This window comes from Lepidochelys kempii, chromosome 3 (genome assembly GCF_965140265.1).
Source record: "Lepidochelys kempii isolate rLepKem1 chromosome 3, rLepKem1.hap2, whole genome shotgun sequence".
Classification (NCBI taxonomy): Eukaryota; Metazoa; Chordata; order Testudines; family Cheloniidae; genus Lepidochelys; species Lepidochelys kempii.
In genome coordinates, this window is record NC_133258.1 from 95,613,904 (window position 1) to 95,632,124 (window position 18,221).

Sequence of the window (18,221 nt, forward strand, 5' to 3'; positions counted from 1 at the left end):
TTCTAGTACAGAACCCCGACAGGTTTCATGAGGCACTCCAGAAAATGGAGGAGGAGTGGGCTAAGATTGGCCTCCATGTTTTACGGTCAAAGACAAAGCTGCAAAATCTATTCACCCATGACTCCAATCTCTTTGAATAATGAAACTGTCAAAGCAGTCTCCAGCTTTTGCTATTTGGGTTCTATACTCACCAGTTCCTCCAACTCTCACACGGAGGTTCTCCATTGGATTGGCATTGCAACATCTGCCATGGGTCGTTTACAATGAATATGGAACCAACATCATCTCAGCATGACAACCAAGTTCAGGATCTATTCGAGCTGTATCCTCCCTATACTGTTGTATGGCTGCAAAACATGGACACTACGCCACTCAGACTGGGCAAAGTTGGAGGCTTTCCACCCAAAATGCCAACATCATACATTGGGCATAAAGTGGAATGACTTAATCTGTAATGCAGGTGTTTATGGCTGCTCCAGTCTACCGACTACTAGGGCCATTGTCTGCAGATGGCGCCTTACTTTTTCTGACATGTTGCAAGAATGCCACAAGACGTGCCAGCAAACGCCATTCTCTGGGTGGCTTGTAACATCCCAGGATAAAATTCCACCAATCGAGGGGTGGAGGTGTCCCAGAGGCAGACCACCTGTTATGGGTTCATCAAGTCTGTTCCGATGTTGGACTCTGAGGCCATCAAGCCTTCACAGTTGTGCAGAAATGGACCAAATGGTGAACGATCACTACGGCCAACTGTCTGGCTAAGCGTTGAAGAGAGAGAAGAAAAACAGCTCTAAAGAGTTCAGTGCTTGCTGGTGTTGTTTCTTCCATTAAATTTCATATGATGAAAACTACAGATGTCAGGTTAATTTATCCTGCTATGCCTGTGAACACCAATCTCTCTCATGAAGCACTGAATATATCTCAAAAAGATTCCTAGGTCTCTGGTCCACACTTTATCCTCACCGTGGTCATCCAGTCAGAGGTAACTTTGCCTGCAGTTTTGCCCATCAGTGCCCTTCTGGGACTTTCTGGTAGCAGCAGCAGCAGGACACTCCAGCATCTTGGGTAGCAATAGCATCGGGACTAGTAAATTATCAGGGAATAATTTCTTATACCCAAACTTTTCCTAATGATGATGTGGTGGTAGCTTCTTTCATGTCACAGTGTAGTCTGATGGCTCCCAAGGAACACCCCAGTTTTACTCCGTCTTATGATGCCTCCAATTGTCACAGAACCTCCTTTTACCTAAACCGCTCATCAAATCAGCTCCTCTTAAATGGACAGCAAGTCAACCCATAGGTCATGTAGCAAAACATGTATGGAGATTCATAGAGAATATTGGTGATTTATTGCATTTTATGAAACTGAAATAAAAAGCAGTAATACTGTTTTAAAAGCCCAAGTCAGTGATTATAAACTAAATTATTAAATAATGAATTATTTAAAATGTCACCGTAGAATCCCAGCTTCATCTTGACTCCTCCCCTTAACCACTAAAAGACAATTTACAGTATGTATTTCTCATTGCAAGTACAGAAAACTACAGAAAATGACTTTTAGAGAAGGGTTTTGAAAGACAAGTTCTTTAGGAAGTGACTGAAAGTTACACGCCTATTCTCTTGCAGATGCCTCATAACCTTTCTTCATGTTTTATTGCTTTTGACTAGAGTTAGCAAGTGAAATGGGATCCCGCTCCCTCTCCCTCCCCCTCCCCCCGTGCCCTCCCATGGAAATTTTCAACTTTTTGGCAGAAATTAAAAAACCAAAATATTTTTGCCTGAAAACTGAAACATTTAGATTCATTAATGCAGCTGTGGTGTCTTTTGGGAGTTGTATTTCAGGTACCTCATGCTCCCATTCTCCTCTATAAGCAAGGCTCCCTGACTGGACTTTATCTCCCATGATGCACCATAGTCTGCCATTGTGGCAAGGGAACTTTGATTGCATCATGGGAGATGTTGCCTGGCTGAGGACAACAGACCATAGAGAAGACATGAGTAAACAGAAGTACAATGCCCATGAGGCACCATGGGTGAGCTATCCAAATCAAAATATTTCAGTTTTCAGGCATTTTGGGTGTTTGTGGAAAATTTCAGTTTTTTATATAGAGAGCCAACTTTAAAAAAAAAATTATAGTTAATACCCAGTTTTCTGTCAAAAATGGTTTCAATGGAAAATTTTCCACCAGCCCTACTTTTGAATGAGAAACACAGAGCTGCTTTCACCATTCCTTCTGTTCCTATATTTCCCCCGGTTAGTTGTACCAAAACAATTAGGGGCATAGCTATGAATGTCAATAACTTAAGCTTTGGAAAATATGGCTCTTAGCATGGACAGGATCTGTGGCTTGAATACTGAGCCAGGATGCTATTTAATAGCAAATACTGCTATATAGCATTTCCATATGCGCATCTATATGCCATTCCCCTACATTGGACCTCACAAGGAAAAAACAATTTCTCAGGATATTTCACTATTCAGAATGAGGACTGCTTAGTGCAGCTGAGGATGGAAAGCGTAAAGAGTCTTGCTATGATCTACAATGGCTGTCAATGCCAAGGGGCTGTTATAGTAACAACAAAGCACAGAAAAGCTTTGGCCATGTCCCTTTTGGGTTGACACCTCCTGAGATTCAGAAAAACCAGCCACTGGCCAGCTCCAGCCCCAAACAACCTAGGGGAAGGAGAGTTGAAATCATTCTGCAACCCTGTGCCAGGGCACAAGACTGTACCGACAGCCACTCAACAGGCTTGTATAAGTCACAACAGGCTTGTATGGGTTAGACCTACTGCATCTATGTCCATATGAGTTCTGTGGTCTGCCATAATAGTCTCTGCTTCAGCCTTTCTAAGGCTGGCACTGAGACCTCTGACAGCACAGTCCAGGGAAGTCTGCCTACTGTCCCCGCCCAGAAGCCTCTGCCTTCCCCACCCTTCTCCTTAGCTTATCCTCCTGGCTGGTCAGCCTCGCCCTCAGGTGATGCGTCCGTCCAACTTCCTGGCCAGTCCCCAGTGCCAAGAAGCACTGCCGTGGTTTTGGCAGGTGAGGGCTCAGAATTCACACAGCATGGGACCTGGGTACTGGCTGGGCCATGGTGTGCTCCCAGGTGTCAGACATGCAGCCAGTAGTTAAGATCACCATGTGTGTGGCTGCATGTGTGCAGCGCAAAAAAAAAAAGTGGCATATTGCATCTTTTGACTGGTGACTGGCAAGGCAGTAGAAAAACTGTCCAGATGGCAACTTTAGGATACTTATGAGGGCGACTTTAGAGTTGGTGTTAGGAGCAGCTATCTTGGCTTGACATCACCAGAGGATACCCCTACTCAGGAGTGATCCTCTGAGGGCTGGATCCACCAGTGTAGGGCTGCTTTGTGCTCGTGTGGATCTGCCAGAGTGCCACCCAGGATTGGCCCCCTTGGTTTTGCCTTCCAAGAATTCCTGTATTTCTTCTCTCAGCAGGGGCAGGGTTTTCACGTCTTGCGAAAGTGGCGAGAGGTGAAGGGATTACCCCCCTCCAAACCCAGAGTTACCCAAGATGTGCACACATCTCAGCAGATCTACCACAATCAAGGAACTGTGCTCACCACCTTTAGCTAACTGTTGCCATAGCCAACATGGTTCCAATAGGAGACATGGTGCCAAGGCCTCACTCAAATGCTAACTGTCCTTTGAAACCTCAGGGGGTGTTGCATGTGCAAAGGATGACTTAACTGTCTTTCTGAAGGAACTTATGCCACTTACTTGTGAGTTGGGCAGGGATTAGAGAATCCAACAGACGCCTCTGGCCCTTACCCCCACCTGCAGAGATGGAACAAGGATACCTCCCCAAAACCCTACTGAGAATCCATGTGGACAAGGTCTCCTCTGCTCACAGGGAACTTCAGGAGAATTCTCAATAATCCTGTGGGTGAGTCAGACCTTACTACTTGTGGGAACCTTTATTTCGTTGTGCAGATTTCCACCAGTTAACGTGAAAACATAAGGACACGGTGTTGTGTGCATTTGTAGGATTTAAAATCTGCAATACATGGAGTCCTTATTAATATGACAAGTAACTATACAGTAATATGAGATAATATGTATGTATTACTCATATAATATGAGTAATATGAGAGAGAATTCTGATACTCTAGAACAGTCAGCCATAATTTATGGGCAATTGTAGTCCTGCTGTGGAATTTTGAGAATGCAGTGTTCTGAATTCCCACACAGGACTAATAACAAGCAGAAGTAATGATTAGAATGGAAATGTGGGTGTAACTGTAGCACCCTCGTGGCCAAGATGGAGTCTGCTCTGCAGACAGCTCCGGCCAAGAGAGGACGCGCGCAGGAATGCAGCAGGAAAAATTCCTTCCACCACAGGGGCACCTGTTCCAAAGCCCACAGAGTGAACAGACTTACCCACAGGGTAAGTACAGTGGATATAACAAAGGGAGATGTTTATTTACAGAGAGATGAGAGGAGAAAAACAACAAGGGGAAATGTAGGGGGAGCGGTAGAACAGGGCTGTATCCAAACCAAGGCCCCACAGGCCCAGTGGTAGCACAGTTTGAAAGAGCAGACACTGAGCAATGTCTGCACACAGAGTTCAGGAGTCCTGAGCAAAGTTCAAGTGCAGTGGTGAGTCTTGGGTGCTCCTGGTCATCTTCAGCGCCAGTGAACTTTCCCCAACAAACCCCTCCGGTGCCGTCTTCTGCTGCTCTCTGCAAAGCCACACAGAGCGACAACCTCCCCACTTAACTAACTAGCAGCTTTCCTCCTTATTCCCAGTGCAGAGTCACAAGCCCCAGTACTCACAGCCCCATGCAGTTCTGAGCAGCAGTGATGCTGGGTCCAGCTCAGCCTGTCCTTCTCGGGCAATTCCTCCCTGGCACAGTGCTCCCCCTGGCTCCTGTCCAGGGGTGTCCCTGATCGGCCACCCTGTCCTTCCCAGGCTTCAGGCAGGTTCTCTCTCCTTCACTTTGTCCCGGGCCTCCCGGCTGCAGCCCCAAGTTTCCCTCCTTTCTCTCTGCTCCCACTTCCCAATAGGAAAAAGATTTAAAGGGGCTATGCTCTCTAAACCCCAAGGGGTTACATGGGAATTTTTGCTAGCTATGTGTCACTGCTTTTAGAAGTGTTCTTTAAAATTTGCAAGTAAATATAGTGCTCTTAAAAGTGATGGAATAACAATATTGGTTTCACCAGCACGAATCCCACTCTAAAGCCCAGTACGGTCATGGGTGTCCTCCTACTGACTTCAGTGAGCTCTGCATCAGGCCCATAATGCAGACAGCTGCTGTTCATACCTTTCTGTAAGCTACTTTCTGCCATCCTTATTCACAACACAACAGGTCCTTACTTAAGAAGTAGTCATCTTGAAATCAGAAGGGACTACTCATGGAGCAAGGCACTATTCAGCATGAGTGAGGGTGGCAGTATCTGCCCCTATATTTCTATTCCTCTTTAGCTTCACTTCTGTCATGATTTGCCTCCCCCTTTCTATTCTAGTCAGTCTTGAATAGTATCTGAGAGTTGTGCCAAATATGATGAAGCACAAACGGGGATGCGAATGAGATCACCAAAGGCATTTAAACTTACTTGTTACTTCAGGTCAAAATCAATCGCAAGCATAAACTCACTCTAACCCCTTTTAAAATGATGTTCACAGTATGGAGTATAGATCCTGGATCAGATTCTGCTCTGTTACTCCTGTTCAATCCTGTTGAAGTCTGCAAGGTTGCACAGGTCCGACAGCAGATCACGTCCTTTTGTGACTTTTGTTCAAAGAAATCTTAATCACAGCACTCGACTTTTTTTGTACATTACCCACATTCTCTTTCTGGTGTGTCTCACTGCAAGTCTGACTAGATATAAGTTGTGCCTTGATGGCCAACTGCGTCTTCCAATTGTTTTCCCAAAACATTTCACAGTTTTAAATATGACAGGACAGTGGACAGTATTACATATAACAGTCAGTATTAATGTCTCAGTGGACCCTTCTTGATCCTGTAGATTCTCTCCCCACCCTCCCTCCTGCTCTGAGTGGAGATCCAGACAGATGTAATAGGTGAAATCTTGGTCATTTAAGTCAATGGCAAAACTGTTTTGACTTCAGTGAGGCTGGAATTTCATTCAGTGACTTCAGTGTAGTCATGGAGCCAAGGCAGGAGACCCAAGAGGCAGCGCAGAGTGCTGTATGCACAGTACTAGCCTTTGGCAGATCTCCCAGGATCTGCAGGTTTTGTGGGCAGAGCCCTCTGCCCATTTTACAGGGGACAAGGGAAAGGAACTGTACCAAGAGAACATCACAGGGTGTCTGTACTGTTCGCTTTAATGTAACTTGCTCAGAGTTGTAAGGCCATGGCGGTACGCACTTCGTCTGGGCAAGCCAGCCAAGGAATTACCCAGGGTTCTGGGAAGTCTTGTACAGACCACACTGAAGCACGCGCTGCTGCAGCTTCACTGATCCGCCACCTAAGCCAGGAAGACAAAGCAAGCTTGGAGATGTGTGCCTGAGCTTCAGTCACACTCGGTTGCTGTATGCACACCTCATACATAAGTCTCCAGACCCTCTGGCCTGCTCTTTAGATTTCTCCATGGGTGAGGGCAAACTGGGGCATAATTCCTTGGAATTATTTGAGGTGGTATTCTCCCTTCAGAGTGCCCGTGTAATTTCTATTTGTCTTAATATATTTGGAGAGAGGCTACATTGTTAACAAAAATCCTGTCAGGCATAACTTTGGCGGGGGGGGTGTTTGTTTTGTTCCAAATTACAGTTGAAGGACTATATTCTGACCTGGTACAAATGGATTAATTCAATTGATGCTATAAATTTGACCTTTGATAGTGTTGATCCAAATTATAAATCCCTGAAAATAAAGGTTTATCCTGAAAGTGCTGATACACCTTTAACTAGAGCAGTGCCAGTGAATGCTGATAAAAGGGTTTTCCTTTTCTTTAAATATAGATTTTTTTTTTTTTAATTAATCCCTGATGGGATGCTTCTGGGTGTCATTTTAGTGAGCTGGCCATCACTGGAGACAATTACAATGCTATATTAGGCAAAATAGTTACATTTTGGCTTCACTGCTACTGTAAATGCTATAATAGGTTTCAGGTAGGAAGAGGAGAGAAAGCTGCAACTGCTGTCACACAATTGCAGAGTCGGAATTAAGTTCAGGTCACTGATAAACCTTTGTGCTTATCTGCATGGATGAGATGGCAAGATACAAGCTCAGCCACTGACATTCTTAAGAACATGTTCTTAACTGTGGATTATTAGAATAGACTACTCTTGCAACATATATCATTTACATGCATTTTAAAGCTCAAATTAAATGTTAGTTAATGCTCTAGTCAGCCCTCAGCTTTCACATGAAATCCCCAGCAAAATATCTATAAAGTCAAGTGTTTTCCAGAAATGCAGCTGCTTTACATTCATTCTAGAACATTTCATTCTTCAGCTGACTAATGCTTTAAACAGAAAAAGAAGCAAGCTCTGTAAGACGTGGCTTCTGCCACCAGGCTCTGTTCTTGTATGGTTTTGTTGTTTGTTTGAGTCATCTTGCATCTCATGAAAGCTTTATCATGGAGGAGAGCTCCTAATGGATTATTCTTTGCCAGAAAAGACCGAAACAGAACAACATTGAATGTCGTTAGCAAAATGAAGGTACATTAATTTACAGTATATGTTGTCATACACTTTACTGAAGCTGATTTTAAAATATTATACACTATTATTCATAGTTTCATAGAATTTAATGCCAGAAGGAACCATTAGCTCATTAAGCCTTCATAACCCAGGCCATTAATTTCACTCAGTTACCCCTGTACAGTAAATTGGGTTAGACTAAGCATTTCAGTCCTCAGGAGACCGAACTGTTGTGTGCCACAGGAAGAGAACAGGAGAGACCAAGGTGTTACCAATTCCTGAGGCACTTGTAATGGCAGGGACTTGATATGATGAGATGTATATCTTGTTGGATTGTGACCACTGAACCATGCAATTTCAGATCATTCTGTAACAGTAAGCTGTTTTCTTTATTTACAGTCCCACCAATCTTTGTGTCACCTGCCAACTTTATCAACAAAGATTTCATCTATATCATTGATTTAAAAAAAAAAATTGAATGGCATTGGACAAAGAACCAATCCTGGGAGACCCATTAGAAACAGCCACACTCACTGTATTTGAGATGTGTCAATGAGCCAATTCTTAATCTAACTAATATGTTGTTAGTTCTATAGAATGCAAGTTTTTAAATCAAAATGTCATATCAAATACATGACTTGCCATATGAGATAGAAATAATATATTGATATCCTTTTTCTACTGGCTTATGTTTGAGTCTACAAAGGAAGGTCAAACTTCATTTGACAGTTGAGCAATTCCTTCCTGACATGAGATCAGCTGGTACCTTGAAGCATGAGATTTGATTATCTAGTTTTATTCTGTGTAATTGCAAATGTTGGTCATTTAAGTATCCAGTTACAGTATCTAACTTGATGACCTCATAAATATGTGCAGCCTAACAATACATTGTGTGAAGCAGTATTTTTTGCTGATTACATATTGTGTGAAGCAATATTTCCCTTTATTTGGTTGAATTAAGTCTGCCATAAAAATCAGCAGTAGTGCCTTGTTCTCATCATTCAAGACAATGCAAATAGGCGAGAAGGATTACATAACGTTCAAGCTTGTTAGGTGGTGATATGATCAAAATATACTGTAAGTCTACTTTACGTATGGAGGATATCTTAGCTCCCTGGGAGGTAAGTTTATCCAGCACCACAGTGGCACAATAATTCATGAAGTTTATTTTACTGTACATAGTTTGTGGAAAAAATCATCTAACTACATGGTGCATGTCTGCTGTAAGATTGCCTCCAATAATATCATCATGAAGGTTATTGGAATCACTAAGTACTATCTCCTGCAGAGAAAAATGAGCTGAGAATTTCATTTAAAAAAGAAGTTTTAAACTAAATTGCTACAGCTGAAGGTAACAAAGTAACAAAAGGTAAATACTAGAAATACTCAGATTGAGGCAGTTCAGTTTAAATTACAGATTAATCCTGGTAGTGGTTCATGTACCATATTTGCTCAGGTGTCAAATTCTATTTAACCCTTTTTTGGATAAAGCAAGCAGAGTGAAAAATGGACAATCTAAAAAAAACAAAAACAAAAAAAACCCACCTCCCCCTCCCCGACATGCATCCCCTCTTCCCTCTCCTCTGATACCATGAAATAAATGTAGATGCCTTAAATACAGGAGGCCTGATTTTTATAATTGAATGTAATTCAGGAGTAATTCTATTGAAATCAGTGTCTGATTCTCCTCTTACATAGGCTAGTGTAAATCTGGAGTAACTATTAAACTCAGTGGGTTTACATCAGTGTGAGCATGAAGAGAGGCCTAATAAATTTACCGTGTGAAACTAACACAAGTGAGTCAATGTTCTTGAATATCTTCACTCTAAATGCATCTTAGGCTTCTCAATCTGAAGACTCAGGGTCATTTGGCCCTGTTTCAGCCAGCTGTTGACCATTTAAGACCTTATCATTTATGTTCACGGATCCCATGATGTCAGTGCTTACCAAGTAATTATAAATAATGGTCGCTTGAAGGCCAATAGTGAAAAGCTGTTATAGATCACATGACTCAGCAGATATGAGCATTCGGCAGTCCGAGGAGGTAATTAATAAACACTGTCTATACTACACTTTTTTTCTCAGAGCAAATTTGAATTCGCCTTAGTAGTTCTTAACCTGAATACTGAATTTCATTGCTACCCTTAGAGGCTTCTGAAAATCATTTAAATTGTGGAGCGTATTTAAAAAAAACAGCAAGTAAGTATATGTTGCATGAGAATTTGAAAAGAGTTGGCTCATGCTATTAATGCTGATGAGATGTAATAATGTCCCCAGAAGTCAGAAACACTGCTAAAGAGGTCACCACTTACCAGTATCATTGACATGGTCTAAAAAGAAAGACTTTTATGCATATAAATATGAGGCGCCAAAAGCATCTGAACAAATAATGTTTAACAAATGCACGGTTAACATAAAATTCAGTAACCATGTATAATGAGGCAAAACCACTAAACTGTGTGGACTTGTCATTTGTGAAAAATATTACATGCCTCCTAGTGATCTGAAAGGAGGATAAAAATCTGAGGGGAGAAAGCTTTGATTTCATCCCTGTGTTAGATTGACCCTGAAGTAATTTTAGCAGAGTCCAAGTTAAAGTTCCTGTCTCCATAATGGCCAATGTTGCCTGTTGTCTTGTTGATTTATTGTTTCGTTATTGTTCCCGTTAGTGTTTGACAGTTTCACAAAGCTTTCCTACTCCAGCCCTGCCATTTTTTCCACATCTGAGCTCAGCTTTCCAGAGAGTTGGTGGTGTCATTAGCTCAAAAAATACTATTTGTATAACCGTCTTAGATGGATTTAGTGTTATATAACATCTATAGTATTAGGAACACAAATTCTGCCTTCTTCCTAACAGAAACATTAGGAAGAACAGAGTACTTATGGGATCTACAAAAAGTTATATTCATCAGACTGACAATCTGCCTTATTTCATCTAGTCCCTGGAATGAACGTGTGCTCTAAGCAAAGTAGTGTTTTATAGACACAAATGAGAGTTTGTCGTCTTCTATGTATTTATGTTTGTTAACTAAAGTGCTTTTCTGCTGGACACAGGCATTTGGGGATTATCCTTTTAACATTTCAGTGCCATGTGTAGAACTTGCAATACATACGTAGATAAGACACCTGGGTGGTTTGTGGCATAGAGCTGCTTATACTCATGTGAAAAAGAAAAGGCGTGTACTAGCTGTTTTGTTCAAATATTCAGCTCTAAATTATAACTGAGATTTTTTTTGAGTACAGTCACTCTCTCTGTTAAATAACACACTTGCTATTTCCTAGAGATTTCTTGCCTTGGCTTCCAGTTACATTAAACCCATAAATGAATTCCCTTGTGACATGCTCCTTATATGGCTATCAGGAAGTGCGGACCTTGTAATTATGCTCATCTGTATTATGGCCCTGATTTATTCAAGCATTCCTATTTAAGACAGCATGGAGCTTAGCATTGGAAAATGTAATCATTTAAGACCAAGGTAAGTTGATGGCAGAGAGAATGGAATTTATTTTACCTCTACTGAAAAGAGCCATCAAATTGCATGTTGCTTTTGGCTGGTCAGTTTGGGATAACCTCTAATCCCTAGAAATACAAATCAATTGTTGTGTGTGAATCTGACGAATTTGGGTTGTAGCCTCTGAATTTGTCTCTAATCAGCAGCATATTTATAAAATGTTATCAACTTTCCAGGGGCTTTTGCGGTGTATGTGATAGATCAGAAGTAGAGGTTAGAGCAGAGGTGGGCAAACTACGGCCCGCGGGCCGGATCCGGCCCAAGGGATTGCCCCCTGTGGTGCCGCAGGCCCCGCACCGCTCTCAGAAGTGGCAGGTACCACGTCCCTGCGCAGCCCCTGCGGGTGGGGGCGCAGAGAGCTCTGTGCGTTGCCCTTGCCTCCAGGCACACACACACACCCCCGGCTCCCATTGGTCGGGAACAGAGAACAGCGGCCAATGGGAGCTTCGGGGGAGGTACCTGGAGGAGTGCAAGAGCAGCTCGCGGAGGGGCTGCACAGGGATGTGGTTCCAGCCGCTTCCCAGAGTGGCACTGCGTGGGGCCAGGGCAGGCTTGCACATAGTCTGCCCTGGCCCCAGTGCATGCCGTTGCCACCCCGGAGCCACTTTTCACCCCTCCTGCGCCCCTACCCCCAACTCCTTGCCTGCACCCCAACTCCCTGCCCCGAGTCCCCTGCTGCACCCTGCACCCCTGTGCACCCCAACTCCCTTCCCTGAGCCCCCTCCTACACCCCGAACCCCTCCTCTGCCCCAATCCCTTGCCCTGAGCCCGTTCCTGCACACCACACCCCAACCCGCTGCCCCGGCCCTGCATACAATTTCCCCACCCAGATGTGGCCCTCGGCCCAAAAAAGTTTTCCCACCCCTGGGTTAGAGTGAATTCCATGTGGCAGGCAGGTGTGTTTTTGTTTTGAGGGTGGGGGGAGCATTAGATACATGTGATCCATTGCATTTGGTATTTATGTAGCAGGGGGGGAAACATACTGGTCACTCACAGCATCAACCTAGCACACAGTAGCAGTGCCTTGGAGAGGAAATTTAGATTTCTGTTGACTTTAACAGAGCCAAGATTTCAACCACAATGTGCAAAAATGCATTCTTTTGGGGTATATTTTGCTTCCACTGTGAAAGAATGAATCTTTCCATGATGCTAAAATGTTTATATTTGATTTTTTTAATAAAGACAATCCACATAGCTGTATGCTGAGAGCTGTAAAAAGTTATTTTAAGTCCCATCCTGCTCTCTCTTGCACTAGAGAACGTTCATTGATATCATTTGAATTACATAGGTATAAAGCTGGCATTAGTGATGGGAGAATCACTTTTAAAAAAATAAGGCAAATTAGAAAGAATAATTTAATAAAATAGCATCTCTCAATTTTAAACACATACTATCATTTAATGAGACCTGGGTGTTTTTGTAAAAGGTGCCAGATTGTCAGCGCTAAAGAATCGAACTTTCCAGTTATCTAAAGAAAAAATCTTGTCACAGGAAGCAGCAATTTTTATTTATTTATTTAGTAGTGCTGAGGAGCCCTAGTCATGGACAGGACCCCATTGTGCTAAGCGCTATACAAACCAGAACAAAGACAGTCCCAGCTCCCAAAGAGCTTACAAGCTAATGTGATGGGGCAAGGCCAGATGGCTATAGAAGAGTAGTGGGAGATAGATATATTAGCTCCAGGCTAAATAAATCCCTGGTACCAGGATAAGTGAAATGGCAGCTGCTCCAGATCAATTAAGACACCTGGGGCCAATTAACTTTCCAGAAGGCAGGGAGAATGCTTGGCTTCAGGTGTCCCAATCAACCTATCAGGGGCTGACTGAAACTAGTTAAAAGCCTCCCAGTTAGTCAGGTGGGTGTGCATGTCAGGAGCTGTGGGAGGAAGTTGTGCTGTTGGAGAGACTGAGTAGTACACACCATATCAGGCACAAGGAAGGAGGCCCTGAGGTAAGGGTGAAGTGGAGCTTGAGGAATTGAGAGCTGCTGTGGGGCAAGTAGCCCAGGGAATTGTACATGTCATGTTTCTAAAAGGTCAGCTACCATAGCTGATACTATTAGGGTCCCTGGGCTGGAGCCCGGAGTAGAGGGTGGGCCCGGGCTTCCCCCCCCCCCACTTTGCCCCCTCATTAATCACTGAGACTGGGAGACAACAGAGACTGTGCAAGGAAGGATAACTTCTCACCTCCCTCGCTGGCTTATGATGAAAATGGCTCACTAGACTGTGACCCTTCTCTCTCTCTCTAGAGAGAAGGGTTACGTGGAGGGTCACAGTGAGCCTCTGAGGCTAGCAAAATCCGCCAGGAAATGCAGGACTCACGGAGGCAAGGACAGAGCTTTGTCACACTAAGTGGAGCTTCCTTACTTTGCTCCAGCAGTGTGCTAGAACCCCTGGCTTTGGCACCACCTAAGGGTAGTGGTCAGCACTGCTGACCAGGCTATTAAAAGTCCAGTTGGTGGTGCAGCGGGTCTAAGGCTGGCTGCCTGCCCGCCCTGGCTTTGCGTGGCTCCTGGAAGTGGTGACATGTCCTGGCGGCCCCAAGGTGCAGGGGTGGCCTAGGAGGCTCCGCATGCTGCCTGAGCGCCGGCTCTGAAGCTCCCATTGTCCGCGAACCACAGCCAATGGGAACTCTGGGGCTGGCGGCAGGGGGCAGGGTCTATGAAAAGGGGTGGGGCAAGGGTGTTCAGTTTTCTGCAATGAGAAAGTTGGCAACCCTGTTAAGATGAGGTTTCAGTCACCATGGTTATTCAGTCCTGCTCTCGTTGCTGGGGCACCCCCTTGTGGAGCCAGTTTTGATGGCATTCTGTGAGGTGAGCATCTGTCTGCTGTGAATTTGAATGAGACCTCCAACTTATTTGGCAGATGTTATCAATCAACTGTCAAAACCTTCTGTCACCAACTTGCAGTGGATTTGAATTGATGACCTGGAGGTTGAAAGGCCAGATACCAGGTCTGCTTAGCAAGCCTGGTTCCTGAATGTGCCTTTGAAAGATGACCTAAAAATGAGGGAAAACAATGGATTTGTATCTCCCCCCCCTTTTTTTAAAGCTTCTTGGTTGTATACAGAAGGCCTAAAAGGTTTCTTCATGGTCCACCTTCACCCCCAAATTGTTTATCATGTTGAAAAGTAAAACATTGTCTACCTTTTTTCCCTGAAAGGCTTTCTAAACAGCTGGGGCTCTATCCAAAGCCCATTCAAGTTACTGGAAAGACCTTCCTTTGACTTCCATAGACTTTGGAGCAGGTCTGTGGAGAAGTGCTGGGAAGATTATGGTATTAGAGATACCAAGCAATTAAACATAATAAAATGTGAGGGGAAGTAGTTCTTGTTAAAAATGTTTAAAACTCTCTGGCTTTTGTATGTTTTTGGTAACACCCATTTTACTCCAATATCTAAATATGCAGCTGGGAGAAAAGATTGCTTTAAAGATTCAACATTCCCACCCGCCTCCTTTCAATACAGTGCTGAGAGAGCTCACAATACACATGTAAGACTCAAACCAAAAAATGTGACATTCTTGATATTTCTAAGGTGAAAAACAAGCAGGAGTGGGAAGGGGAGATGAGACCCTTTTAAAAACACACTAACTTTTGCGCCTTCTTTACATATCATTAAAAAACCCCAGAAAACCACCACCAGGCATAATCCCTGTTCTTTCCTTTGCAAGTCGCTCTTTTCTCCAGCACTTGCAGTCGTCATAGCAAAGTCACTTACTGAGAACAGGAGCAGAGCACTGAAGTTCTAGAACTGTCACCTGCTGAATCGTCTGGCAAACATTTGTCTTTGGGGGGACAGAGTATATATAACCAAAGTGTGTTCATTGGGAAAAAATGCAGTAATCAAGTTTGAGATTTTACCAGAGTAAGGAGCACGATTTGCCTGGCAATTCTTAATTCTGCTTCTTTTATCATTATATGCTATAAAAGACATAGCATGGAGGTAATGTGGGTAATATATATGACATACTATATGGTAAATGTGAATAAATTTTATTTTATTTTCTCTCTTTTGTCCCCATTGGCTCCCACCTGCCGAAGCTATATTATTTTCATATGTATAGGAAGTAAGACAACAATTTTCTGCTGAAGGAACTAGGCAATGAGGTTTCCCAACAGGTCTCCAGTGTATGGTTTTCTATGTTTTTTTCTGTTGCATGTGCTGAAAGGATAAATAAGACCAACAAAATAATGCTTTCATGTTCCTGTCCACCAACATAGACAGAGTATAAGGTAATTTATTGCAAGTGCTTTCATTTGTTGTTAGGTCATCATTCCTAATTTGGGGCTTATTTTGCTTCACTGAAAACGTCCTGTTATACCCTAGAGAGGGCGGCTTTAATGTGATCAGAACTTGTCTGCTCAGCAAAAGAATTGTCAGTGCAGAAAAGTGGAATGATAAACTGTTTCACAATTCGTAGGTTAAACAGCATTGAAAGGGAATGAAAGCATGACAAGTCAAAGCATGTCCTATAAATCAGCAGTATGTGAATTAAGACGATTGTGTCTGAACACACATGCCATACATTACATGAGTGATTTAAGAAAGATTTCAGAACTGCTTTGAATATGCATCTGCTGTCCAGATTACTTCAGGAGCCTTTTTTCATCTTACTAGCATTTTTATTTCCTTCAGTATCTAATGAATAAAACAAAGTGCAATGCAAAAGATTGGCATTACTTTACCTAATTGAAAAGATAAGTAAAACATTTTAGGGTGTGTTTTAAATAAATGTGTATATATACACACATATATAAAAGTCAAATATGAAGCTGTTATTTTGATAGTCCAATGATATAGAGTAGGACTGAGAGAATTAAGCTAATTTTCCGAAGCAATAAGTGTTTGTGCCTACTCCCATTGATGTCAAGGATATACTGCCATTTACTTTAGTGGAGCAGAATCAAGCCCTAAGTAAGCAACACTTGAATTAAAAAAGTAAGATGTAAGGATTAAATACCAGGTTACAAAATTAATAGTTGCAGATAACAAAAAAAAATTGCACAGACAATGACTGTGTATATGAGCAACTGAGGGGAGTTTTTATATAGAGAGTGTGTGTGTATATATAAAACTACACATGTATGGAGTGTGTGTGTGTGTACAGAGATAACAATAAATGTGCTGGTCATCACCCTGATTTTTACTGGCTATGACATACTTAATAAAGGCAAAGTACAAGCTCTTTGTGGCTAGGGACTGTATCTTCCTGTAAGTGTAGTGCCAACACACCTTATGTTTTCTATTGCAATATTAATAATATTGGTTGACATTTTTCAAAATTTGATTTTTCATAGGTTCGTATTTAGACCAAAAATGCAAGAAAAAGTGCTAAAATTTCAACTCAATTGTTTTTGTTACTTGATCAGCTCTGATGATGATGATGTGTCCAGGAATATAAATTATAAGTCAAGTTGTAGCAAAATTTACAACAGCTTTTGAGATTCCTTGCTTTTCCCATGCACTCAAACAGAAGATGTGTTTTGAGTCATACATTCATAGATATTAAGGTCAGACGGGACCATTATGATCATCTAGTCTGACCTCCTGCACAATGCAGACCACAGAATCTCACCCACCTACTCCTGCAATAAACCTCTCACCTATGTCTGAGCTACTGAAGTCCTCAAATTATGGTTTAAAGACTTCAAGGAGCAGAGAATCCTCCAGCAAGTGACCCGAGCCACATACTACAGGGGAAGATGAAAAACCCCCAGGGCCTCTTCCAATCTGCCCTGGAGGAAAATTCCTTCCCGACCCCAAATATGGCGATCAGCTGAACCCTGAGCATTATGGGCAGTATTCACCAGCCAGATACCCAAGAAAGAATTCTCTGTAGTAACTCAAATCCCACTCCATCTAAATCCCATCACAGGCTATTGGGCCTATTTATCATGAATAGTTAAAGATCAATTAATTGCCAAAATCATGTTATCCCATCATACCATCTCCTCCGTAAATTTATCGAGTTTAATCTTAAAGCCAGATAGGTCTTTAGCCCCCACTGGTTCCCTTGGAAGGCTATTCCAGAACTCCTCTGATGGTTAGAAACCTACATTGTATCTTCAGACTTTTGCTGGGATGTATATCTGTACAATACTATATCAGCTGCTGCTGAGGGACAATTTCCCCCTCACTTTACAATGATGGATTTAGTGAAATAGTGTCTGATATTTCTATAAACTGTTTTGATCTTCATTATATTAAAATATATTCCAGAATTTAAGGTGTATAATGAATCACTGCATTTCACCTTTAAATGGATGGCACCAACCCACTTAAAGGATATGGTCTCTGAGGGGGGACCCAGGGAGGGATTCACTCCACTGGAGAGTAATATGGCCATATTAGGGCCAGCCTGCATTTGGAAAGCTGCGTAAGAATCATGCATTGCACACCTTAACCTGACAAACCATCTCCATTCTTAACCCTTCGTAGAAATGGTTTTCAAGTTTAGAAATATGGAGAATGAAAATGAATTGCAGCACAGATGAGCATCTGTTGTCTGTTTTTATATGACCAATTTACCACTATTTTGCTTTTATTTCTAGTTATAAGAAAACACACAAAACTCTGAGCCATGCAGGACAGAAGGCAACAGCAGCTATCAGCAATGTAGGAACAGCCATCAGCAAGAAATTTGGAGATATGAGGTACAGAAATTCACTTCTGATTTTATTTGCAGGGAGGGAGATAAAACACATGGCAGGTTTTTGTCTGCCTTTCTAAAATTAGGGTTTAAAGTATTACTACTGAGACTGCTTGTTGTGGTGATTTTTATACATTTTTCAGCCTAAAGGAAAAAATTGTGTATTAAAATGTATTTCTGTTATGAATCCTGGTAGAAAGAAAAGGTATTGCAACTTGGAATCCCTTCTAAATAACTTTGCAAACCTAGGGAGGTGTATAGATAAAAGTGGGGGGAAATGCAGCTAACTTTTCACTACTCTAATTTATTCACAAATGGGATTTTAGAGACAGACCTCTTTCTACGAACACAGGCCTCAGTCTGAACTATTCTTGGAAACATAAATTGAAAAGCATTTTGGGCACTTTCATCAGCTCACTCCAGAAATACAG

General features: G+C 42.4%; 2 protein-coding genes across 8 annotated transcripts in view; one reads left to right on the plus strand and one right to left on the minus strand.

Annotated features, from left to right (window-relative positions):
- Window positions 1-18,221, plus strand: part of TPD52L1 (TPD52 like 1) — an 86,657-nt gene that overhangs the window by 46,372 nt on the left and 22,064 nt on the right. For all 7 annotated transcript variants that reach the window (XM_073337210.1, XM_073337211.1, XM_073337213.1 and 4 more), the window contains one exon: window positions 17,693-17,794. In XM_073337210.1, the coding sequence (XP_073193311.1) occupies window positions 17,693-17,794 (102 nt within the window). The remainder of the gene's footprint in view (window positions 1-17,692; window positions 17,795-18,221) is intronic.
- The window catches only part of HDDC2 (HD domain containing 2), a 75,865-nt gene that overhangs the window by 16,374 nt on the left and 41,270 nt on the right, over window positions 1-18,221 (minus strand). The window lies entirely within an intron of this gene.